Raw genomic sequence first — 26069 nt, 5'->3', positions numbered from 1 at the left:
GGCCAGCAGGGCAGGAGGAATGGGAGAGGCATTGCTGGTAACGGTGATGTCAACATGTAGGGTGATACCCTCAGGGTAGATGGCGCAGGATGGGGTGGTACACTTACTGGGAACATGGAGAAACACTGGAAATGAATGAAACATGCCTATGGGACCTGGAAGCAATGTGGCGACGTTGAGGGGGCCTTTTTGGCTTTGGTGCAAAAACCCTATGGTAGAAGTAGCTTCTAGCATAGAGTTTTGCCCAAATAGCAGAGTGTCCCCTCCCCCAATTTCACTCCTGGGTCAGGATGAGTAGGCACATCAGATTAATATCTCTTTGGGGGGGGAGCATCTCCCCACAATCTGGAGAATCCCACTGCAACTATGCAAGGACTCCACAAATCCTTAAACTGGCTCTGCTGCTACGGGCCCCTTGAGACCTTAAACCCGTCCTGGTTAGAGCTGTTCTCATAGAGCAGTCCAGTCACACCTCCCTCACAGGGTGTCTTTTGTGGGAAGAGGAGGGGAAGGTGACCGTAAGCTGCTTTGAGACTCCTTCGGGTAGAGAAAAGCGGCATATAAGAACCAACTCTTCTTCTTCATTCATATCAGGGCTCTCTCAGCCTCACCTCCCTCACAGGGGTGTCTGTGGTGGGGAGAGGAAAGGGAAGGCATATGTAAGCTGCCTTCCTCCTACTACATGCAGCCAAAATGACTATCCTAATTTGTGCCGTCAAATTGGGGCAGGCTCATGACAACGCTGCAGGGCAAGAGACATGGAGAGGCGGTTTGCCATTGACTGCCTCTAGGGGCATCTCTGGACAGCCTTGGTGGTGTCGCATCCAAGCACTAACCAGGGCCGACCCTTGGTAGCTTCTGGGATCTGAAGGGACCGGACCACCCAGATCAGGACGACATTCCTCATTTTAATTCCCCCTAGTCATTAGGCTGGGTTGTTCACAACTGTGTTGACTTAATAAGTCATGGAAAACCAATCAGTTGTGGAAAAACCTCATTTTCATTCATTTACTTGTCTTTCTAAAGGAGAAAAAGTCCACTTCTCTGCGTCATGAGCCATCGTGTCGTTTACTCTCCTTCGCCTTCCATCTTTTTGGTGGCTCCATCCGGAGAACTTTGAAGTTTCAGAGAAGTATCCAGAGAAGCAGACAAGGAATTTGGGGGAGGGGGGGAGAAAACCCCCTGAGTCTTTAGTCCACTGGTGTATCTTCTTCCTCAGACTCCACAATCGTCGGCAGCATATGCTATATGGCAGCAAAGAGAAAAGGGGGCAAATAACCACGGTGCTTCTGAAATTAGCCGCAAACAAGGAAGAGTCAATGTTGAAATGGCCTTCAGGTGGCCCCGGGAACAAACAGAGGCTCAGGGAACAAGGGCTTTTTTGAATTAAAAGTTTTTTCCTTTGGATTTTTATCAGTAAATCAGGGTGCCATGTCATCAAGGGATGGAGATGACATTCAGCAGGGTCCAAAAGAGTGTGTCAGGACAGGGCGAAGGTTAAACATTGTGGGAGGGGAACATAACCCTTTCCTCCGGCTTACCATTTTGGAATCACTACGGTTGCTAAACTCCAAGTACAACTGGGAGAACTCCCAGAAATGCATGTGATCTCCAGACTACAGAGATCAGTTCTCCCGGGGGAAGGAGATGCTAGGAGGAGGTCTTCCACATCACCTATGGATGGTTCCTTTTTCTGACTGGAGATGTCAGAGATTGAACTCAGGACCTTCAGCATTCTGAGCAGAGGCTCTGCCACCAGCCAGTCTCTCTCAGCAAGGGCAGAGTCTGCACTTACTTTGTTTATTCCATTGTCAATCCTGTTGAATTCAGATCGCTTTGAACTCGGGTCTTCCTCTTCCCTCCCTCCCCATTGAAACAGGAAAGTCTTCTGCACGTGGTTAGGGAGGCTCAGAAGGTGGGGGGGGGGAGGCAAATGGAGACTCTTTCTTTGTTTTCTTGAAGGGGGGAGAGGATCAAAGAAGTCAGAGGAGGGGGGGAAATCCTTTCTTTTCTTGAAGGTGGGGGGGAACGAAGAAGGCACAAAAAAAAAAATCCAAGGCCGACGGAGAGAAATTAGGGGCTTCTCCTTTGAGGCAGGCTCGTCACATGACCACCTGTAGCCAATCACAGGTCCTCTACTACGGAGGAGAGCCCCGATTCAAAACAATGCGATTTTTATAATATATTCAGGCTTAAAAGCAGTCTGAGATATTGCACAATAAAGGTAGGGTCACTCCGGATCAATCCTTCTTGCTGCAGAAGGAAAATTAAAATCGCCCAAAATCCAAACGGAAATCGCATTCTGTGTAGAGGGCAGGGACTGAATCGATCTGGGGTTGGAATAAAAGCTCCGTGCAGTTTACACCCAGGTCTGCCTCACAGAGTTCTTGTGAGGATGAAATGAGGAAGAAAGTACCATCTATGCCACCTCTAGCTCCTTAGGGGAAGGGTAAAATACAAATGTATCCAGGAGAAGGATGGCATCTTCTGGGCTGAGAGAAGCAGAGGGCGGGTCGTTCCTAGCAACCAAATGAAAATTTTGAAGTGCAGCAATCCAACAGAGATCTTTGACAAAAATAAACACCACGAGAACGTGCCACAAAGACCGGTTGACACTGTAGCCTCTCATATTCAGAAGTTGTTGCTTCACTGTTTACTGATACGTTTAATTTTAACTTTAAGAAAAGGTCATTTCTGGTATCCAGAGACATTTTGCTTGAAACTGTACCCTGAAGAAAAAAATGTGGCTCAAAAATAATTTAAAAAAATTATTGGTCTTTCATAAATTGGTCATGTCTTATTTCCTCTTTCTTTTTTTGTTTTTTACAAAAAAAGAAGACTGTATCAGTGCCCCGCTCTGTGTACCCTTCTTACTTCACTTGTGGGACTCAAATTTTGCTCAAAATATGTATGTATGTATGTATGTATGTATGTATGTATGTATGTATGTATGTATGTATGTATGTATACAGCTAGATTTATGCAGCTTCCCGCATTCCGCAGGGCCTGCAAAACAGAGCTCTTCCATCAGATCTATGGTTGGGGCCAGCATGGTAAGGAAAATCTATATGGCCCCCCTTCCAAGATGGAGCAATGTGTATGGTGACTACGGGTTCCATCTGCCCCCCTCTTCCCTCCTCCCGTTATGAAATTTCTAGTGAGGGGAATAGATTGTGGTTTGAATTGTTTTTTTCCGCCGTATCTTTCCTTGACATATGTGCGTTTTATGTCTGGGGTTTTAATGGGAGTTTTATTGGGGATTTTATTCAGACTATTGTAACCTGCCACGAGCCACTTGGGAGTGGTGGGTAATAATAATAATAACAACAACAACAACAGTTCTCCCCAGCTGTGACCCAGAGTAGCTGACAGCCTTCTCCCCCTCCTCCCTGTTGCATTGTGGGAGACATTCTGGGCCACTGTGGGATGGTGAAAACGCTCCCGAGGACACACACTGCTGCATTCCTCTTACCATCCTCTTGGCCCCTATTGGCTCTACTTACTTCAGATTGCTCAACTTCGTCTATCTCCTCGACCCGGGTCAGGTGGGGAGCGCCGTATTTATCCGTTAACTCCGCCAAGGTCTTCGACTGCAACTCCTTTTCAGCGGCCGCCTTGGCCTACAATTCAAAATTCGGTTTCAATATGGCTGGCGACTTGGGTTGCCAGGCCCACCCAGCCACTGGAGGGGGTTGGGGGGGGGGGGTAGGGTTGCCAGATCCAGGCTGGAAAACTCCTGGGGATTTAGGGATGGAGGATGGGGAGGGCAGAGACCTCAGTTGGGTACCATGCCATTTGCTGCAGGGGAGCTGATCTCTGTAGTCTGGAGGCGAGCTGTAATTCTGGGTCCCATCTAGAGGCCGCTATCCCTACTGGCAACTGACCGCAAGCCATCAGCCCTAGACAATATTCCAATATTCCTCTCTAGAAACAGCCACTGGAGTTTGGTTGGCAAACTCTGGGTGGCAGTAAACAGGAACGACCTGTCAGGATAGCTAGAAAGCCTTGGGGTGGCACCTGGGGATCGCCTGCTATTTATCTCCAGATGACAAAGAATTGTTCCCCTGCTTTGGAGGGTGGACTCTATGGTAGCGATCCCCAACCTGTGGGCTGCGGACCACATGTGGTCCTTCGACTAATTGGAGGTGGGCCCCGAAGATCGCCTTCCCCCCCCCCGGCCCTTTACAACACACTTCGGGTGTCATTGTCTCCCATCACTCCCAGATGGGACTATCTCGTTGCAGAGAAACAAGCTCAGGGTTCCCATTGATTTGTCATTGTCATGAGTTAAAATTTCCATGAAAATAAAATGTTCCTCATGTTCATTGTTGTGGCATGTCTGTATCTTATTTTGAAGGGATATTTAAACATCACCATAACGATCAGAGAGCGTTAGGGCAATGGTTGAGAGTAGAGGACTAAACTACCCCCCCCCACACACCGGGCCTTAGTAAAAGGCGTTGAGTGGTTCCTGGTGATAAAAAGGTTGGGGACCACTGCTCTATGGCATTAAACCCGACTGAAGTTCTTCTTCCCAAACCTCTCCCGGCTCCGCTTCCTAAATCTTCAGGTATTTCCCCAGAGCTGGCAACCCTACGCCAGGGGAAAGGCCTTTGCGTAACTGGAAGTTCCAACCATAGAGTTCCTAGCAATTCCTAGAGATACCCAGAAGTGATAAAAGGTAGCTCTAGCAATTGTCCCAAACTCTTTGTTAAGCTTACAAAGGCTGCTCTAGCAATTGTCAGAAATTCTATGGTAATCTTCAAGAGAGAAACAGAAAAGTTGACACCTGGAACTAACATAGGTGCTATTCCACTTTTTTTAAATAAATATTTATGACCAACACAGTCACAGAAAGAGGAGGAAGGACTGAAGAACTCTGCCTCCCTGGGTATTTACAACAACCGCTTGAAGAACTGGTTGATCGATGCATACACTTAGGATGTTGCAAATGTTACGGGAATGCTGTTGTTTCCCGGAACTATTTAGTGCTTCACCTGCACTCCGGGGGAGTGATGCAACTTTGGGGCAAACTGAAAGTGCTGGAGGGTCAGTGTGATGCAACTAGTGAAACCCTGCCAGCTCAGGTATGAAGCTCACAGGGCCAGCCCCTTTCCCCAGCAGGAGTGGTTTATGGATTTGCGAGGCCCGCCTGTAGGACCAGAGCAAATTTAAGGATCTGTGGGGCCCTAGCAGAATACAATTACAGTGGGAATAGCCAGACTGGGAGCAGAGTGTACACCCACAGTGCAAAGGTGTGTCACTATGACTGTCCTAAAAAAGGGGGAAAGGAGAGAGGCTACAGCTCTGTTCCATGGGGTGGGGAAACACGGGGCCCATTGCACATGCTACATGTGCTACAATGGATAAACCAGCCCTGTCCCCCAGCCACCTTGGCTCAGCCTTTCCCAAACCTGCCACTTATCTGAAGCAATGACCCCTTTTCTGCTGCCTAGGAACCTATGTGCTCCGTTTAATTTGTGCAGTCACATGTAACTGAGGAATTTGCACTGTCACATGTAGCTGAGGAAGACTTCCAAAACTGGCTCATATCCGGGGTGCTGGTTCTTTTACTCCCTCCGTTCTATGTTGTTCAAGTGAAGACATTTTCCATCATATTCAGCTTTATAATGCGAAGCCTCATGGTTTCATCCAGGTTAAAGGACAGACTGAAATCTAGTGCAGAAGTCAGTTTTGGTGGACTGTGTGAGATCCCTAAGCCACTCACTTTTCTTTTTTTGATTGCTACACCTGTTATGTATGTGAACTTCACTTCAATCTAAGGATTGTGAATTAGCCAATCACAGTCCTTCCTTACATGTACTTATGGACCAAGGTCACCTCTAGACTGGACGGTCAGGGCCCAGTGTACCTGAGGGACTGGCTCCTTGCCTATGCCCCAAAAGAGCTCTGCGCACCACCGCCACCAATGGTCCCTGGCCCTAAAGAAGTCCGCCTGGCTAATGGCTCATGGTCCCTGGCCCTAAAGAAGTCCGTCTGGTCTTGACCAGGGCCAGAGCATTCTCTGTCCTGGCCCCCACCTGGTGGAATGAGCTCCCAGAAGAGATCAGGGCCCTGACGGAGCTTAAACAGTTCCGCAGGGCCTGCAAAAAGGAGCTCTTCCGCCAGGCATTTGGTTGAGACCAGGCACAACCAACAGCGAATGAAGGGCCCCCGCTCTCCCCCCTTCCTCCTAGAACTCCACCAGAGTGCTCTGGACCTGTTGTGCCATTGCACTGTTGCATTTGTGTACTGTTATATTATATTGTTATACTGTTATATTATACTGTTATACTGTTACAACCACTGTTATTAATATTATTGTATGATTATTAACGAAGACTGTTTCATGTATGGTTCATAAGTTCAATGTAAACTGCCCTGAGCCTCCGGCGGAGGGCAGTATATAAATATAATAAATAAAAATAATAATAATAAATAAGGAACTGTTTCTGTTAAGGGCCAATTAGGTTCCTTGGCGGGCTTGTACAAATGTATGTCACTGGTTGTGTTCTGCTGTTCTGAGTTTGGTATTCTAGTTGGTGCTGGTGTTGAAGGAAAAAGGTGTGTTTTCAAAGAACTTGTAGTCTTTGTCTACCGAACTGCAGACTTATTAGCATCATCCCCTGTGATTTTCTCTGTATTGTTTTGACGTATTGGGCAGGTCTTTGTCCATGAGTTTAAGCTCTGGGGGGAATGTATATTTGGTACACCTGCAAATGTTCCTCTCACCTCCGCTTCTGCAATCAGTTTCTGCTCTAAGATGAGCTCTTCTGCTCGCTCTTTCTCTAGTCTCTCCTGCTCTTCACGGTCCCGTTCCAGCTGTGCCTGCAACCATTTCACAAGTTAATGTGGAGTTTTCATTACATTGCTTTTATGAAGGTTTAACAGCCCATACGCCTAAAATTTTCAAGGAGTTGTTTAAACAATCCAGTAAAACAGAAGTTTGCTACATCAGCAAAGCAATTGTGACACAAACTGTTCAGAAAAAAATTTATCTTACCTTTTAGGGTAAGGATGACTATTTCAAAACCCATTTTCTCAGAAATGTATTTCTTTCTGCTTCATATTTTCGACAGTAAAAGAGAACATGGGATAACGAATTGTTCCTCCATTTGGCAGTCACAACAGCATTGGCTTGAAGGTATTTGAGGAAAGCGACCCTTCAAGAGAGCTGTTGGGAATGCAGAGCAAAACCATGCGTGACCTCTGCAGAGCTGTTAAAATGTTGAAGGACAGAAGTAGGCCAAATTCAGTAGAATATTTAATTCCAAAGTGCAGTGGAGAACATTTCTGCCTAGAGCCAGTTTGGTGTAGTGGTTAGGAGTGTGAATTTCTAATCTGGTGAGCCAGGTTTGATTCCATGCTCCCTGACAACCAACCAGCTGGGTGACCTTGGGCTAGTCACAGCACTGATTAAGCTGTTCTGACTGAGCAGTAATATAAGAGCTCTCTCAGCCTCACCTCCCTCACAGGGTGTCTTTTGTGGGGAGAGGAAGGGAAGGTGATTGTAAACCGCTTTGAGACTCCTTTGGATAGAGAAAAGTGGCATATAAGGACCAACTCTTCTTCTTCTTCAGTAATCTCAGGGCTCTCTCAGCCTCACCTCCCTCACAGGGTGACTGTTGTGGGGAGAGGAAAGGGAAGGCGAATGGAAACCGCTCTGAGAATCCTTCAGATAGAGAAAAGTGGCATATAAGAACCAACTCTTCTTCTTCTTCGTCTCTTTGAAAGTCACTTCAATCATATGTGGAGTTAATGAAAAGGCCTTTCACTTTCAGGCAGGGGTCCCCAGTGTTCATAGAAAGTGGATTGGGCAAGGTGAGACTTTGGCCCAGAGAGCTGTCTGACTGGCCTAGGGTTGCCACTTCCACGTGACCTAGAAGTGGTCATCATATCCAGGATGTCAGGACGACACTGGAATTGCTACGGTCGAAGCCAAATTTACCATAGAGCTTTTACTCCAATTCCAGATCGTTGCCTTGAAGTCCCAGAGGTGATTATGTCACCTCTGGGTCACACGATTAGGGATGTAGGTACGTTGCTGTATGTCAAACAGATCTCCCAGCTGCTCCCCCTTGTTGGTTGCCAGGAGACTGGAAACCCTAGACTGGCCTCACGTGGCATCCTCCCCTCTATAAACCCTGCCAGCCCATATCTCTGGGAATTTCCATACTTGGACGGCCACCCTATTTCCAGCTCCCCTTGCTGTATATTTCCTCTGAAAACATGTCAAGCTGCCTTACCATCTGACCCGGTTGCTTCTTCACTTCGAAGCATTTGAGGGGAAGCAATTTCGTCCTTATGATTGCCCTTTGTGGAACTGTTGTCACAGAAATTAGTTTCACTGTGCATGTTGGATGGGCTCCCAGAATTCTTTGTGCATTCAAAACCAGCCTATGAGGAAGAAGACTAAGCTGGAGCCGTCCTTCCTGACCATCTAGCTTCCAGTGTCCATAAAGTTGTACGGAAGCCCAGCCAAACATGCACTTATGGTCTGAAGAAGTATATCTTGCAAGAGACCTGTGTTTAGCATTGGGGTACCATGCCCTTTGGGGGTGCGTAATCTCCACACACACCCCACACACTACTGCTCAGAGTGATGGCAGGGCAAACAAATAATTTACCTAATAAACTGAGGCCATTATTTTATCTCTCTAGTTTAATCATTCCTGAACATAGAACATTTATGTTACTAGTATCAAAGCCCATTTTAAAAATGGTCTTTGAAAGGGGTGGCAGGCAGGAGGTCATGAGAGGGTAGCTGCGGCTCTCTTTGGCCAGCAAAAAGGGCTAAAGGGAGTGGAAAGGCCCCCCCACTGCCGGCGGCGCTGCCATGGGAGGCTCCCTTTGGCTCAGCAAGCGAGAGTGGTTTCCAGGCTAAAGGGAGTGGGAAGCTCCCCCCCCCCGGCGGGGGCGACAGGACTTTGTGGCCTGCAGGGAGGTTACAAACACCCCCTCACCCAGCTTCCTCCTTGCAGGAGTGTACCTGTGGGCCGCAAAGCCCTGTTGCTGGCTCTCTCCTTGTGAGTGACAATGGAGGCTGCAGCCACAAGGCTTCCAGCAGGCAAGGAGGGAGGGTGGGAGCTGGTGGGGGAGGGCCAGTCAGGGTGGACCTGGACAGACAGGGCCTCAGACAGTCTCCTCCCAGGAGGCTGTTTCCCAAATATATAAGGGAGCAAAATAGTGTTTTCATTACAGTATGCTTCTATCTGCTTTCAGGGAATGCTTATTTCAAAAAACACCTATGCACAAATGATTATATATTTGTAATGATGATGGGAGTATTGGAGCATCAGAACATGTTTTGCTTGGATGCCAACCGTATGATCAAATTGGGCTTAATTTTGAGACGTTTAAAATCGTGCTGTTAGATAAAAATATTGAACTAGCCTCCGCTGTAGGTAAATTTGCATGGAGAGCGACTAAAACAAGGAAAACCTGGTAAATCCAAAGTAAAGATAGTGTTACTAGATGTATTATATATTAATTTGAAATTTTATTAACGTTGATGGTTTGGAATCTTTTTTCTATTTTAACCTTTGTACATCGTACCCTTGTACTGTAACTTGAATTTAGGTCTAGTACCGCATTAATAAAATGATCAATTGACAAACAAACAGCACTGTGCCGTGCCATGCCACTTCCATTAAAATTCTGTAAGTGATATAGAATAGCTCTGGAAATTACAAGAAACAATATGGTCTATGGTTTTACCATAGAGTTTCTGGCAATTACTAGCAGTATGTCACTTCCTTTATATTACAGGAAGTGACCTAACACTGCAACCAGCATGGCGGGCTCCCCATATCTTCACCGACAGTCCTCCTGCCACTTGCCAAGGACTGCCTGACAATGATTACTCAAGAGTCCACATGTAGAAGCTGAAGGATCCATTGTAAGGGAGGGGAGATATCCATGGCCTTTATGTGGCTTCATCCTACCTGTCTCTCTTCTTCAAGCTTTTGCTGGATCAAAAGTTCTTCTTCTTTCATTCTTTCTAACATTTCCACTTCTCTTTGGGCTTCCTCGCGCTCTCGCTCCAGTTCCTCTCTCTCCAGTCTCCTCTAGCCATGCAATGAGAAACACACACATGCACAAAGGAAGAGCGTACCAAGTTTGTCCTCAACAATTCTTTGAGCAGCAGGACGTTCTATGGGGTAGTCTTTTTCAGGGCCACCTCTCTCCTGAAGAAGGAGTATTGGAGAATTGTATGTTTATAGGTAAACCAAAAAGGAACCAAAAAACCCACCTAAAATATCAAGCTAGAAACCCGGAAGTTGAGCAAATTAAAAAGTAAAATAAAGTACAATTATTTATGTGTGCTAGATAATAAATAGATGCATTTTATTTTAATTTTCCACTTGCTCAACTCATGTTCCTCCATTGTGAATTTATGCTATTCTTAGTGGTGCTTTTTTTTTACTTTGTTTGTCTTTTATAGGGCTGTTTCCATACAGATAAAATCCTTGAGTTGGAAGGGGCCATCCAAGCCATGTACTCCAGCCCCCTGCTTAATGCAGGATCAGCCTAAAGTATCCTTGATAAGTATCTGTCCAGATGCTGCTTAAACCACCCTGAGCCTTAGGGGAGGGCAGTATATAAATGTGATAAATAAATAATAAAGAAATAAATAAAGACAGCCAGTGAGGGGGAGCTCACCACCACCTTAGGCAGTCGATTCTACTGCTGAACTCCTCTGATTATGGAATCCCCCCCCTCCCCGGTGTCTAGCCAGTACCATCCTAAACGTAGTTTAAACACAGTGCTACAGGTCCTCTCTTCTGCTGCCAACAGGAACCTTTCCCTGCCCTCCTCCAAGTGACAACCTTTGAAATACTTAAAAACAGCAATCCTATCCCCTCTCAACCTTCCCTTCTCCAGGCTGGGCCCTTGAACTGTGGCTGGCGCATCCAATCTATAGCCTCTTCCTCCTGTTCCCCTTCTGGGCTCTTCTGCATTTGCATTTTCCTCTCTTGTGTGTGTCTGTTTGGGGTGAGGGTGGGTTTTGGTTGTTGTTGTTCTGCATGTCTTGTGCTCCCTCTAGAGGTTGATTTGATATTACACCACACTTTGTCTGGCAGGAGTGGGCAGGACACCCCCGCTACCAAGAGGCTAATTTTAAAAGGCTATCAGTTTCCTAAAAGCAACAGCATAACTTTGGAGCCCCCCCCCCCCTTTCCTGCCTGGACTTCAATTTGTTTGCCATTTCTAATATCCTTAACTTTGCAAAACCATTTCTTTCTTCCTCCCCTCCCACTTCTTCCCCATCACAATCAGGATGCTAATTTACGACAAAGAACTAAGAAGACGTTTAGAGCTATGCACTGCTTGAATTTCCGGCATACGTTGTCGTCACTAGCCAGGGCTCTCTCTGCAAGCATTGTTATGGTGTAAATGCAATATTTTGGCAAGAAAAATGGTGTGGCTACTTTCAAATGAGTACTAGAAATACCAATGTAGACACCTTTGAGCACCTTTGATTTTAGTCCCCACTGTGTGTCACTACATTCAAGGCTCTAGAGGGTTCCCTTGTGCCCACTGGAACCCCAGCAGTCAGTAGGAGACAGGTTTTTTCCTTCTAAATTGCCACCAGTAATGGCATAATCTCCCAACTAGGAAGTGATGTCATGCTTCTCAAGGTATCATAAGAAACTCTATGGTAAAGTCATAGTTTCTGTGATTTCTAAAGCAGAATGATGTCATTTTGGAGGACCTGCAAGTGAGACAGTCCTCTTGAGGAATTGCTGAAAACTCTATGCCTTTACCACAGAGTTTCTCGTGATTCCTAGATAGGTGTGGTGGCACTTCCCCATTTTCCAGGAATGAACAACATGCTTGTTTGTTCACTGACATCCACCTGTCCATGTTACTGCCTCTCAGTCATCCTCTGGTTGTCAGCTGAGGCCAGGCGACCCTATTCAGGAAGCATCGAGTGGTTAATGATATAATAGTTACGCAAAAGCAGCAGAAATCTTTTCAAGACACACCACATCATTTCACTGCTACTATAATATAAACATCCCATGTTAGGCTCTTCCATTCTTAAAAGCTAACATTAGAGATCAAGACTGTTCTGGACAGCTGTGATTTTGGACACTCACCTGTAATTCTTCATCCATATTCTTCCTGTATTTGTAAATCCAGAATGCCAAGTACTCGATAGGATCTGCCGGCCGACGTTCGGCCACTTCTGCAAGACCTTCCGCTAAGCACGGCCCAAGGCATTTTTTGAGATATGCGGTCTCCATTTTCTGCGTTGGCAGCAAAGATCAGTGGGTATGGAGCTGAAATGAAGGGCAGGGAGGGAGAGAGCCAGTTGGTGTAGAGAGCCAGTTTGGTGTAGTGGTTAGGAGTGCGGACTTCTAATCTGGCATGCCAGGTTCGATTCTGCGCTCCCCCACATGCAGCCAGCTGGGTGACCTTGGGCTCGCCACGGCACTGATAGAGCTGTTCTGACCGAGCAGTGATATCAGGGCTCTCTCAGCCTCACCCACCCCACAGGGTGTCTGTTGTGGAGAGAGGAATAGGAAGGCGACTGTAAGCCGCTTTGAGCCTCCTTCGGGTAGGGAAAAGCGGCATATAAGAATCAGCTCTTCTTCTTTTTCTATTTGTCTGTTTACTGGATTTCTTTACTGCCCCTCCCCTCCCCACCTCCTCCAGGCTTATCAGTGGCCATTTTTGGGGGGTCAACCTGGCCATATATAATCACCCATCACCCAATAAATAATTTACAAAAATATATACAAAATTACTTAACTCCCACCCATTCAGGAAAACCTTCCAGGGATGTCACAAAACCCTGATTGAAACAGCCTGAAGTAACTTATTTCAGGTGCCATTTGACTAAAAGATGCATTTAAGAACATGGAGGGGGGATATTTATCTAAAGCAGCGGTTCTCAACCTTCCCAATGCCACAGCCTCGGCAACCCCTGGGGAATGGGTTGATCAGCACAATAGGGGTCACGACCCCAGACTGAGAACCACTGGTCTAAAGACTACTCACACTCCTGTTATAATCCAGACTCTTAATGGTCCTTTCTTCTCTCCTCCACCGTCCCGGAAAATAAAGCTCCGTGGGCATCCAAAGGAGGAGGAAGCAGTTAAATCAGGATGCTTCTCTTTGGTATCCTAGCAACGGACCGGTGTTCTAGCCACCTCTCTGGGCAACCGTCTCCCGGAAGGTTCTTGCACTCCCTCCTTCCAGAGATGGTGATGGCTCGCTTTCCCGTTCTCCAGGCAGGGAATCCCTCAGGGCTAGAAGCTGAAATTATTAGTTATCTGACAAGGTGTTGTATAGCTAATACAGCTTACCATTGTTGTTTATTTCTAGTTCTGAATGCAATACCAGTGGCTTTACCTAACCGTTATGTCTAATGGAGGGAAATGAATAAAGTGTGGTGTCTTTTTTTTAAGTATCCTTGAAAAAATTTATTTCATAGAAGTTTTGCCTACAAAGGACAGAGAGGGGGAAATCTCTACTTGGAATCATACTAGAGAATCTTTGTTTAAAGTGGCAAATCGTATTGCAGTACTTGGTTAATACAGGAGAGTTTTGCCCAGTCCTAGAAACAGGATACTGAATGCAGTAAATAAATCTCCCACAAAGTGTATTGCAAAAAGGATGTGCACTCACATTTATTGAAGCAGACCCAGTTCACATCCAGGGTGCCGTTGAAAGGGGAGAGAGAGAAGCTTAATCGGAAAGGTCCTTTCCCTTTCACAAATGGCCAGCTTGTCCAGCATCCTGTGTGTGGGAGAAGGAAGAAAGACCTGCAGAAACGTGTGTCTCCATGGAAGGCCATGTGCAGAGAGGGAGAGGACAGAAGGAGAGAGGGAGAGGAGGGGTCAGAGGGCAGCTCCCAGGTTAAGACAAAGAAAGCCATCCCATTCAAGCTGATAACACCTATACACCCTTAGAGGGGTGTAGCATCCCCAAATGTCCAGGGATGCTGATTTGTTTACGCTAACAAATCTGAAATAAAATACCTCGTGTTGCTTACTCTTGGAGGTTTTTCTCCTCCTGGGCTTCAAAATAGGAGAGCCAGCTTGGTATAGTGGTTAAGAGCGGTTGAGGCTCAAGGCGGTTTACATAAAACGTAGAACGGTACAAAGAACTTAGATTTTCCATAACTTATAACCACAACAATAATAATTAACAATAACTGTAGTAGAGGTAACTGTAACAGTGCAGACAGGCCCAGGGGCAGAGCGCATGACTGGGTTTCTGTAGATGTTGCTGGTTCCGCTTGGCCTCAACCAAATGCCTGGCAGAAGAGCTCCCTTTTGCAGGCCCTGTGGAACTGTTTTAGCTCAATCCGGGCCCTGATCTCGTCCGAGAGCTCATTCCACCAGCTGGGGGCCAGGACAGAGAAGGCTCTGGCCCCGGTTCAGGCCAGGTGGGTTTCTTTAGGACCAGGGATCATTAGCCGGTTGTTGTTGGTGGAGCGTAAAGCTCTTTGAGGGGAATAGGCCGGGAGGCGGTCCCTCAGGTACACTGGGCCCTGACCACGTATGGCCTTGAAGGTAAGTATCAGAATCTTTAGCCCAACTGGCAACCATCGTAGTTGATGGAGAATGGGCCCAATGTGGGTCCTCCATGATGTTGTGAGGACCGTGGCTGCTGTGTTTTGGACCAGCTGTAGTTTCCAGATCAAGGCTAAGGGCAGGCATGCATACAGAGAGTTACAGAAGTCCAGTCTAGAGGTGCCCATTGTGTGGATCACTGTGGCTAGGTGTTCCAGGGCCAGGTAGGGCACTAGTAGCTTGGCTTGGCGAAGGTGGTAAAATGCCAGCCTTTGTGACCTGGGCTTCCATTGTGAGGGAAGCATCAAGAATCACGGCCAGGTTCTTAGTGGAGTGAGCCGTTGAGAGCTGCACCCCATCCAGAGTGGGCAGATGCACTTCCTCCCATGGGCCCTTCCTGCCCAGCCACAGGACCTCCGTCTTTGAAGGACTGAGCTTCAGATGACTCTGCTTGAGCCATCTCATCACTACTTCCCGGCAGCTGGTTACTGTTTCTGGGGGAAAGTCAAGGAGGCCATCCATCAGGAGGAAGAGCTGGGTGTCATCTGCATATTGATGACAACCCAGGCCAAACGTCCGCACCAGTTGTGCGAGAGGGAGCATGAAGATGTTGAATAAGATAGGAGAGATGACCACTCCCTGTGGAACTCCACAAGTAAATTGTTGGCGGTTTGATGTTCTCTGTCCTATTGCAACCCCTTGTCCCCAACCCCGGAGGGCTGTCCCTCGTATTCCGGCATTGGCGAGGTAGCGAGCTAATAGCTCATGGTCAACTGTTTCAATTGCTGCTGAGAGTCTAGTAATAGCAGCAGCAGCCCGCCATGGTCCAACTGGTGATAATCTGTAAGGGTGACTAGCTCTGTCTCTATTCCATGGCCAGGCCGGAAACCTGACTGAGATGGGTCTAGGACCAGAGCCTCCTGCAACAGCCCTTTCTACCATCTTCCCCAGAAATGCTAGGTGTGAGTCAGGTCGGTAGTTGTCAGGCTCCTGCGGATCTAAGGATGTTTTTTTCAGTAGCGGACGTACAACTGCCTCTTTCAGTCCATCCGGGAATTCTCCCATTGGGAGACATAGGTTGATTATCTCCCGGTGGGGGGCCCTTATCCTTATATCAGCTGTTTTTAGGAGCCATGATGGGATGGAGTCTGGTAGGCATGTGGTTGGCGGCCTCACCGCTGCTAGCATCCTGTCCACTTGGGTCAGCGTGAGTCATCTGAAGTCACTCAGTGTTTTCTCCAAAGATCGCCAAGGGGCCTCTAGTTCACTTTCTGTGTTTAAGTTTGGAGGGAGGTCACTGCAGAGTGTTGAGATTTTGTCTGAAAAATGACTTGCAAATGCCTCACAGCTGATGTCCAATTGACTACTGTTTTGTTGCCCTTCTACCAGGGCAGTAACTATTCTAAACAATTGAGCCAGGCGTGAGCCCCCCCGCCCCAAATACTAGAAATAGTGATAAAGGTGTACAAGACATTGTTATATGCAACCACCCAAAGGCCTTCTTTGTGCCCTGCTTGCCTCACAACTGGAATCTCTTGTCAGTGCGTGCTGCAGGTGGCCCTCCACGTTCAAAGAGCTTTTGAAGATGGATTTTCCTGTACAAAACTGGAAAATCTATTTCAAAAGTGCATTATCCAGGCACTTTATCCAGTCAAACTGCAGCCCTCCAGATGTCCGGGGACAACAATTGTCCATGGAATTGTAGTCCATGGACATCTGGAGGGCTGCAGTTAAACTACCCCTGATCCAAGGTGTGCAGAATGAGCCTCAATACTCCATCTCATCCTTTCCCCCCCTCCAAATAGCAGGCTCAAGAAGCCAGTTGTTTGGGAAGGTTGCCAACTCTGGGTTTGGAAATCCCTGGAACATTAATACAGGTTGCAGCCGAAGAGTTCTGCTGAACGCCGAAGTTTGCTCACCGCTTTGCGGCCATTCAGTCGGACCGCATAAAAGAGGCATTAAACTACGGTTGTTGTTGCCATTTGAGCTTCATAGCTGAATAGCCCGATCCCATACGCGGTTACTCAAACGTAAAGCCCGCTCTGTTCGGGACCTTTGCTGCAGAATAAGCGAAGAGCGCAGCCTACTCGCTACCGAGCCAAAGCGAACGCAACAAGGCGGGGTATGTAAAACAGGCGCCTCATCAGAACGCCTATTGGTAGAGACGCGAGCCATTGAGCCAATCGGGAAGATCCTAGCCGCGCGCGTTCGTGCAATAGGAGAAAACGTTGCGCCGCAACGCGAGGGCAGGGATGTGAGCGCGCGGGGCGAGGGTGGTTACCTAGGTCGGTTGCTTGGAAACGGTGCGCGTCTGGGTCCCGCCTTGTCTCGAGCCCTGCGCAGAATCCAGCAGGTGCGAGTCTGCATGAAAAGGGGTTGCAGAAGCCCAAGGCGGAGGGGCGGGGGAGGGAAGGAGAAAGGGAACCTCCGGATTTCCCTTTGCAGTGAAACGTTTCTGTGGGCCGCCCAGCTGCATGGTGTAAATCTTTCCTTTTTGCAAGGTTGCCTTCTCCAGGTCGGGAAATTCCAGGAGATTCTTTTTTTTGAAGGGGGGGGGGGCACCGTCGCGGGATTTAATGCCATAGAATTCCAAAGCAACCGTTTTCTCGAGGGCAGCTCGTCTCTGCCTCCTGGAGATCAGTTGCAATTCCGGGAGATCAACAGACCCCACCTGGAGGTTGGCAAGCCAACAAAGTTGTGATCTACAAATTGCCGCGGTCGTAGTCTGGGATATGTGTTCATTCCTTCATTGGCCGGCACTTCCTTGGGTCTAAATGTTAAACTTTAGGCGTTTCAGACAGGGATATATCTACTCAGATTGGGACTTCATTTTTGTGCTGTATTTTCCTTTGCAGAGAACCTTGTCTCTTGCTGCCAGGTCAGTTCTGTGTCAGGGAAACGTTCTTACCCAGCCAGTCCACTAAAAAGGTAAGGCTACTGTCTGCTTGGAGTGTTCTGATCTCCCCCCACCCCAGCAGAGGAATCCTGCTGGCTCACACCAGTTGCCCACTTCCTCCAATGTCCTCTGTCACACCAGGGCACAGAGGCTGAGGCTCCCCTCCCCCCTTGCTTCCTCCTGGCACTGGTATTCTGAGGCATACTGCCTCTGGACGTGGAGGTTCCCTTTCATCATTATGGCTAATACCCATGGATTTTCTTGTCCAAAACTGGAAAATCCACTTTGAAAGTGCATTATCCAAGTTGTGCAGAATGAGCCTCAATACTCCATCTCACCCCCCCCCCCCCTGCAATAGCAGGCTCAAGAAGGCAATTGTTTGGGAAGGTTGCAACTCTGGGTTGGGAAATCCCTGGAGCGTTAATTTAATTTTTTTTGAAATCCTGTTTTATCTTATGCCTGTTCATTAGCTCACTAGGAATTAATATAACACAGTTGGGAGCTAATCCACGGTGATCCATGCCACGGTCACCTCCAGGCTAGACTTCTGTAACTCACTCTACAGGGACCTACCCTTGTCCTTGACCCAGAAGTTGCAACTGGTACAGAATGTGGCAGTGAGGGTTGTCATAGGAACATCACGGAGAGCCCAAGTGCAGCTGTTTCTACGGCAGCAGCCTTGGTTGCTAGTTGTACACTGGATCAAGTTCAAGGTATTGGTTTTGACCTTCAAGGCCATTTACAGTCTAGGTCCTGCATACTTGAGGGACTGTCCATCTCCCTGTGCCCCTGGCAGGGCACTCTGCTGTGCGGGTTCAAACAGGCTGGTAATCCCTGGCCCCCGCGACTAGTGCACCTGGCCTCAACCCGGGCCAGGGTCTTTTGGGTCTGATGGAATGGGCTCCCGGATAGCTGGGGGCCCTGATGGAATTGACTTGGGGTATTGGGAGGGTTGTCTGATTGGTTTTATTGTATGGTTTTACTTTTACTGAATGCTGCTGAGAGCTGGCCGGCCAAGAGCAGCGGTTAACAAATAACATTAATCATCATAATAATCCAGAGTGTCGTATCAGTGCAGAGTCTGGCACGAGATGGACGTACACTATCTCAAGGAACACCTGGGGAACTGCTTGGTCGAAGGGCTTGCTCAGGTGGCCGAACGCCAGCCAGCAGACCCGATTGATTTCCTGGCATGCTGGATTTACAGATACAAGCAAAATTTGAATGGAGAAGAAAAGGTACCACAGCTATCTTTTAATATATATATAAATACTAAATATACGGATGAAATCAGCTTGCTTAAACCCGTTGGTCTTTTTTCCTAATCTGCCAAGGTCACATTTTTCCTATTTCTAGCGGAAAATAGAGTGGGCCCAGCTGGAACAGGAACGGGAAGTAGCCCGGGCCGAACTGGAGAGGATAGAGAAGCTGAAAGCAGAAGAACTCCAGATGGCTCAGAAATGTGAAGAACAGCAGAAGGTTAGCTGTCAGAGGGTAGCTGTGTTAGTCTGCATTGGAACAGCTTGACTGGCATCTAGCAGCACCTTGTGTGTGTGTGGTGGTGTTGTTTACCATCAAGCCAATTTATGCATGCCCAAGGAAATGCCAATCACCACTTTGGGGTTGGAAGGAGAATATCCTCCAGGCCAGACTGGCCAGGGATTCTGGTGGGTTTTCTTTTGGGGGGGGCATCATCTGGGCATGGAATTGGGGTCTCTGTGGGTGGGCAGGTAGTGGTGAGTTTCCTGCATTCTACAGGAGGTTGGACTAGATGGCCTTGAAAGCCCCTTTATGATTCTAGGAACATAGGTGGTTTGCCGCTACCTGCCTCTGTGTCATAACCTCTCAGGTGTCTGACCCAGCTTGGCTTCTAAGGTCTGATTAAATTGGGCTAACCTGCACCATCCACAACTAGCACATTAGAGGCCTACAAAAATTTCAGAGCATCAGCTTCACAGAGTCAAAGCTGCTTTCGTCAGATACATTATATTCCCCCAAATTTTGCTGGCGCTGCTGGGTTTACATCTGGCAGAAGGTTTGAAGGTTAAAGAAGACTAAGAAGTATTGGTTTTTATACCCCACTTTTCACTACTTGAAGGAGTCCCAAAGCAGCTTACAATCACCTGCTCTTCTGCTCTGCACAAGAGACAGTCTGTGAGGTAGGTGAGGCTAAAAGAGCTCTGACAGGACTGCTCTGTGAGAACAGCCCTAACAGGACTGTGACTAGCCCAAGGTCCCCCAGCTGGCTGCATCTGCAGGACCAGGGAATCAAACCCAGTTCTCCAGATTAGAGGCCTCTGCTCTTAACTACTAAACCAAGATGGCTACCCAAAATGAATTTGCACTGTCTGTTGTTGTTGTTATTATTGTTGTTTAAATGGTGGGCCTTGCTGAAGCAGTATCCGTTATACCAGTGGTCCCCAACCTTTTTATCACCAGGGACCACTCAACACCTTTTACTGAGGCCTGGTGGGGGGGGGTAGTTTACTCCTCTACTCTCAACCACTGCCCTAGCGCTCTCTGATCGCTATGGTAATGTTTAAACATCCCTTCAAAATAAGATACAGACACGCCACAACAATGAAGTGTGTTGTAAGGGGCTGGGGGGGATGAAGTAAAGGGCCGGGGGGGGGGGGAGTCGTCCTTCGGGGCCCACCTCCAATTAGTCGAAGGACCACATGTGGTCCGCAGCCCACAGGTTAGGGATTGCTACGTTATACCATTTGAATAGATCTGGAGAATCATCAGAAATGGTAGTGGGAAGAGTGCCAAAAAGGAGGTTTGTCTCTTTCCCTGGCCTTTACAATGAAAAAAGGTGAGACATGGTTGCCCTGCACTTATTTTAGTCTAAATTTTTGTTTGGAAAAAGGCTTTTACGGAGCAACCGCTTGAAAAAAGGACCACTGTGGGTTCACCTGAGAAGAGCGGAGTGCCAAGTTTGCCGACTGTTGTGGAAATTGATGAAAGCCATTTAAATGGGGTATGTAACAAATTTAAGAACATGTATGTGTATACGTGGTTGTACACATAATACTACTGGGATGCATGAGTATTATAATCTCTCTAGCCCCGTAGCAGTTAATATTCTTCTGCTGCTGGAGGTTTCGTGTTTCCTTGTGCTTATCAAATACATGACGGCCACCCTTCTGGTCTATTCAAAAGCCATCTTTGGTGGAGTGGAGTATCTCCGTGACGTTAACTGGGGCCCGCAAAGCATTTCAAAATCAAGACAATCCGACCTTTCATCCTTCTTTCCAAATTTCTTGGGTGACCTTTGCTCAGCTGAAACACATCTACATACAAGTGGCCGGTGGAACTAAAAAAATAGCAGTCTAAAGTTGCAGGGGAATATCTGGCCATGATATTGGCCTGTCAGTGTGGTTTGCAGACTTGAGCAGACAGAAAAGTTCAGTGTCTGACAAGGGGAGATTTGACTCACAAAAATTTATACCTTGTTCGTCTCTAAGGTGCTACAGGACTCAAATCTACCAGCTGTACTGACTGTCCTCTTCTCCTTTTCCATTTATTCTGTCTTTTCCCACCTTTCATTCCATTTATAATCCCCCACATAGACACTTTTTAGGTTTTGAGCTCTCTCGGGCATGCTTGTGGCGTGGATACTCTTCTAAGCAGGTGTGTGTGTGGGGGGGGGATCATAACTCTAGGCCATCAACTTCCTGTCATGTGATTCTGATGTTCCCATGACTTCCTGTTACGTGGTTGCCGTTCAGCGAATCCAGTTCTGTTGCTTGAGCTTTGAAGGTGGGCGTTGAGTCTGGAGAGGCTGAAGACCACTGTCTCACTCCGTACCAAAAAGAGGTTTTATTTGCAAAGGTATACATGTGGATAGTACAATTTTTAAGAATTTATTTGGCATATATATCTTGTGAATAGGTATAAACAACCAAGAGCCCTTATTGAATGTTTTCCAGCGTAAAAAATTGTGAGTGTAAGCTCAGTTTGCCCAGATGCACCGAACAGTTTTCCAAAGCAATTCTGTCAACGAAGTTCTGGTACTCTGTGTTTGGATTACAAGAACAATTCTGTTGTGTCTGTAGTTCTGCTGAGGACCATGTTTGAGGCCCGTAAGCCTGCAATGTAATTGACCAATGCATGGCAAGATCCAGTCTGCCGAATCCAGTCAGTTTCAAGTAAAACTGGCCAATAGCGCGCACTGATGGGAAGTTCTGCAGCTTTTGTATATAAGTTAGCGTTGATTGTGGGTTCTTTGGTTCAGTTTAGACCAGGGGTAGTCAAACTGCGGCCCTCCAGATGTCCATGGACTACAATTCCCAGGAGCCCCTGCCAGCAAATGCTGGCAGGGGCTCCTGGGAATTGTAGTCCATGGACATCTGGAGGGCCGCAGTTTGACTACCTCTGGTTTAGACTCTTGTACCAATATGTTGGGGTCACAATACAGAGTGGATAGAACTCCCAGTGGTCCTGGCTTCCATTGAACCCATGGCTCTAACACATTTTATGGGTGCCAATGTAACAGCTGTACAAGGAAAGCTGGCTCATTTACTTCACATATACCTTCCTGTTCTCTGCAAGGGGGACCTTTCTCCATGTTATATCCACAACAATCCCATAAGGTTGGTTAGGCTGCTGTCACGGCCTCTGGCCGGATCTACTGCATTCTATTACCCTGTGTGCAAAGTCCCCAAACTTTGATTGCTGTCCGCCTGTTCATGTTCATTGTACCTTCTGTTCATATAGTTGTTATACATATCTTAAATGTACTAATTCTGCTGTTCCATATATGCTACACTGAGATGTCACAGTGAGGGGCAGCATATCAATTAAAGCAGTGGTCCCCAACCCCTGGTCCGGAGACCGGTGCAGGTCCGTGGATCAGTCAGTACCAGGTCGCAGCTCCTCCTTGTCCTCCTCCCTGGCTACTGCCTCAGGGGTTGCCCTGCCACTTTGCTACTGGCTCACCTTTGGTGCTCTCCGGCGGCAGCCATGGCTGGGGCTCCCCCTCAGCATGGCACTGTGCAGCTGCTGCTGGCAGCGCCCCCCAGTGGGCAGCAGGAAGTCAGGGGCGCTAGCGGGAAAGCAAGCAGAGCAGGGGCTCAGGCGGCAGTGGCAACGTCCCTCAGCAAAAGACTACCCCCCCCCCCCCGCGGGGCCCCAGTAAAATTGTCAAGCGTTGACTGGTCCCCGGTGATAAAAAGGTTGGGGACCACTGAATTAAAGGAATAAAATAAAATAGCCAAACACAGTTTTTAAAAAAAAACATTTTTGTGGTGGCGTGCTGATGTGTATACATTTCTTTCCACTGATAGAAAAGGACTGAAGGGAAAGACAAGAACCTTCCAGAAAAAAGTGAAACAGCTGAATTCAAGCACGAGGTCTTGGAAGGCATATTGGGTCCAGGTGAATTAAACACTGCAAAGGATGAACTGCAGGAAATGCTTCAGGGCGTAAATGATGCTGTAAGCCTCCAGGAAGCCCTGACTGAGCCTATTCCAGATCTTCAGCAGACTTCAGACGACGAAGGAGAAGACCAGTCGGAACATTCAGAAGAAAGCGAGAATGAAGACGATACCCAAACCAGAGGTGATGCTCCAGACGAGAATTACAAATCTGGTCATGATCTGATTTCAGAATAACAGTACAGGCCCTCCGTGGAGCTTACTTTTGAGTAAAACAGTGTTTAAGGGATTGCAGCCTAAAATGGAAGAGCAACGCTCACAATGAGACTAGCTTTTCCTCTTGGTTGCATTTTCTAATATGGGTGAGGGAGGCATTTTCTTTACAGCTTAGCTGATCTGGTAGTATTGGACCAAAATTCAATTGAGGTGATGAGACTATTGCCCACCGTAATGTCCCAGTCTCTATTAGGGTCCTGCGCTCTTGCATTTCAACGCTGCCTCTTGTTGGAGGAAACCCGTTGAAGATGAAAGGCTGTGCCAGTCTAGACCTGTTTCAGGCTCGCGGAGGGGCTCGCAGCCGGCAGGGTCCTGCCCCGACCCTTTCACAGCCCATTTTTCAAATGGGCTTTACTACTAGTCTGTTATAAAGCAATAGAAAAAATGTCAGCAGTAATATTTTATCTTAAGGTTTTTTGCTGGTTTTTATAATGAAGCCATATATTGTGTGCCTTTTAGTGTTCAGCACACATAATGCTACTTCTTTATTAATAATCTAAGGAGGGAAAAATAGTTGGTGCCAGCCACAGAATGATCGCCACAGCTTAGTGTAGAAACTCGTGGTGTGTTGACAGCCGCTGTTAAAACAGCATTTTTAAAAAACCTGCACCACCAATCAAATCTCCAGCAGCCAATTGCTCCACATGCAATCAGGTAGGTGACCTTGGGCTTGCCACAGCACTGAGAAAGCTGTTCTGACCAAGCAGGAATATCAGGGCTCTCTCAGCCTCCCCTCCCTCACAGGGCATGTCTGTTGTGGGGAGAGGAAAGGGAAGGCGAATGTAAGCCCCTTTGAGACTCCTTCGGGTAGAGAAAAGTAGCATATAAGAACCAACTCTTTTCTTCGGTAATATCAGGGCTCTCTCAGCCTCACCCACCTCACAGGGTGTCTGTTGAGGGGAGAGGAAAGGGAAGGCGACTGTAAGCTGCTTCGAGACTCCTGGTAGAGAAAAGCAGCATATAAAAACCAACTCTTCTTCATTTTATTATCCTCCACTTGCAGCCAGCCGTGTGACCTTGGGCCAGTCACAGTCCTCCCAGAGCTGCTTGTTTATTACCATACATTTGTACACAGTAATTTAAACTGCTTCTCAATTAAATTTTGTCACTGGCTTGCATAGTACACACTCCAGCTGTTCTGAGATTTCATAATTGATCTGTTTCTCAAGTAAGTTTTTAATTTTGCCATTACTGTGTTTCCAGCAAGTTTATTTTCTCATTCTTCTCAGCATGCTCAGATGTCTGGTTTCCATTTTTGCTGCATAGATAATTGTAGATTCTGGCAACATGTATTTGAATATCTTTTCCAGGGCGTTTGGTAATTTGTCAGGCACTATTCCTAATAGCCCGTTCTTGACTTCCATAGAGAATGCAGCTTTAACATGTTCTGCATGTTCCATGTATTTCCCTCCATGTTTTTTTACATGTCCACCATATCTGTGTCTTTACATCTTTAGCATTTCCCTTTATCATTTTTATTTGATTTCTCAATGTACTTTGTAGCTATGCATCATCTAAAAACATACCAAGTTTACCAAGCTGTATTGGTTATTTTCCCTATAACCATTCCCATCGATGCATAGATATCTTGTCTTTAAACTCTCCCATGCATTTAATCATGCTTTTTTTCACTGTTTCTAGCAAGAGTAATATCTTAATATATCTATTTTAATAAATGCTTTTTGTTTCATAATCTGCTGTTTGAATTCAGTTGGATCTCTTAGAGCTCCACCTTCTGTGTTCATGATTTTTAATCTTGAAGCTGATTGATAATACAGCAGCTGTGGGCTCCTTTGGAATCCTGACACAGGATGGTGAGGTCAACTACAAAATGGCTGCCATAAGAGCTTTGTGGCATGTCATAATTTGAACTCAGATCTCCAGGATGTTAGTACCATATTAATCATTGCACGTTAGTCTGAGTGTCACTCTAGGACCTGGTTCCAGTCCTTTCTCATCCATGATACTTAATAGGTGTCCTTGGAGAGGGAGTGTGGCTCAGTGTTTGAGCATCTGTCATGCATGCAGGCTGTAGGTTCAATCCCTACACCTCCAGCAAAAAGGCTGAGGTGGCAAGTAAGGTGAAAGACCATTGCCTGAGGCCCTGGGAAGCTGCTGCTAGTCTGAGTTGACAGCTTTGATGGACTTTGATGGACCCAGGTTCTGATTCAGTATCAGGCAGCTTCGTGTTTAGGTGGTCTACCTCATAGGACTGTTGTGGAGTACACCACCCTTGAAGGGCAAGATAAAAATGTATTATCTAGAGAGGTAGTTTATGGTAATACAAACAGGCCAGGTCTTGAAACCTAGCCTGATATACTAAGGAGGACTTTGCTTGCTGCCGTTAGCACTGTGCCCTCTGAAGTTCAGTGCCCCTTTTAAGTATAAGACTTGCTTGACAGTAGAGACATATATTTTATTTTCCCACCGTCAACCAGATGGTGTCGCTGCAGCTTAACAAACCAGTAACAGACAAGTCTCTTTCTCCTCTATTAAACTAAGAGAGTTATTAATATTTACAGAAATGATTTAAAATATTTGATGGAGCTTGTGTCTACTCAGGGGCTGAGCTGTCCCTGCATAGCTTATTTATATTACAGGAACATATTGTTTAATTTGTAGGCAATACTGAATTTAGCAATCTATGTGATTTAATAAGCCTTTATACATGATAATATTGTTTGCTCAAGCTATGTGATAGACTGGGAGGAGAGCAAAATGGTAGCAGAAATTGCCAAGTTCAATCCATAGCAACTCCAGTCAAAAGGCTGCAGCGAAAAACCTCTGTGAAAATTTATTGGTGAGTGAATAAACAGCATGAGGCTGTGCTGTGCAGTTTGAATTTGTAGTTTGAGAGATATTTATTTAGATATATAAACTTTCCAAAGTTATGAAGAGGGAGGTATTCCCTCACACATACAGAAGCTATGTAGACTTGGGGGCTGGGCAGCCTGCATTTCTTTTATTGCTTTAACAATATGAAACAATATG

General features: G+C 46.8%; 2 protein-coding genes across 15 annotated transcripts; one reads left to right on the top strand and one right to left on the bottom strand.

Moving 5' to 3' along the window:
• Positions 1 to 981: 981 nt before the first annotated feature.
• On the bottom strand, positions 982 to 16594 carry DYDC1 (DPY30 domain containing 1). 3 transcript variants are annotated; one of them, XM_077350843.1, is made up of 8 exons: positions 16448 to 16593; positions 13639 to 13749; positions 13009 to 13266; positions 12105 to 12287; positions 9945 to 10067; positions 6733 to 6828; positions 3504 to 3620; positions 982 to 1244 (listed from the first exon to the last, which is right to left on the bottom strand). In XM_077350843.1, the coding sequence occupies exons 4-8, from the start codon at positions 12249 to 12251 to the stop codon at positions 1191 to 1193; spliced, it is 537 nt and encodes a 178-aa protein (XP_077206958.1). In that variant the 5' UTR covers positions 12252 to 12287; positions 13009 to 13266; positions 13639 to 13749; positions 16448 to 16593; the 3' UTR covers positions 982 to 1190. The 3 variants fall into 3 exon arrangements, with proteins under 3 accessions (XP_077206958.1, XP_077206959.1, XP_077206960.1); XM_077350844.1 differs by having other exon boundaries at positions 13639 to 13775; positions 16448 to 16584; XM_077350845.1 differs by lacking the exon at positions 13009 to 13266 and having other exon boundaries at positions 16448 to 16594.
• Positions 16595 to 16751: 157 nt separating this feature from the next.
• On the top strand, positions 16752 to 24771 carry LOC143843961 (uncharacterized). 12 transcript variants are annotated; one of them, XM_077350833.1, is made up of 8 exons: positions 16893 to 17005; positions 17384 to 17456; positions 17990 to 18137; positions 18498 to 18662; positions 18781 to 18903; positions 20294 to 20404; positions 20997 to 21057; positions 22713 to 22849. In XM_077350833.1, the coding sequence occupies exons 1-7, from the start codon at positions 16894 to 16896 to the stop codon at positions 21012 to 21014; spliced, it is 750 nt and encodes a 249-aa protein (XP_077206948.1). In that variant the 5' UTR covers position 16893; the 3' UTR covers positions 21015 to 21057; positions 22713 to 22849. The 12 variants fall into 12 exon arrangements, with proteins under 12 accessions (XP_077206952.1, XP_077206951.1, XP_077206956.1 ...); XM_077350837.1 differs by lacking the exons at positions 16893 to 17005; positions 20997 to 21057 and adding an exon at positions 16752 to 16881 and having other exon boundaries at positions 18485 to 18662; positions 22713 to 24771; XM_077350836.1 differs by lacking the exons at positions 16893 to 17005; positions 20997 to 21057 and adding an exon at positions 16752 to 16881 and having other exon boundaries at positions 17895 to 18137; positions 18485 to 18662; positions 22713 to 24771.
• Positions 24772 to 26069: the final 1298 nt, after the last annotated feature.

Source organism: Paroedura picta, chromosome 8 (genome assembly GCF_049243985.1).
Source record: "Paroedura picta isolate Pp20150507F chromosome 8, Ppicta_v3.0, whole genome shotgun sequence".
Lineage (NCBI taxonomy): Eukaryota > Metazoa > Chordata > Lepidosauria > Squamata > Gekkonidae > Paroedura > Paroedura picta.
This window is presented reverse-complemented; position numbering and strand designations above follow the sequence as displayed.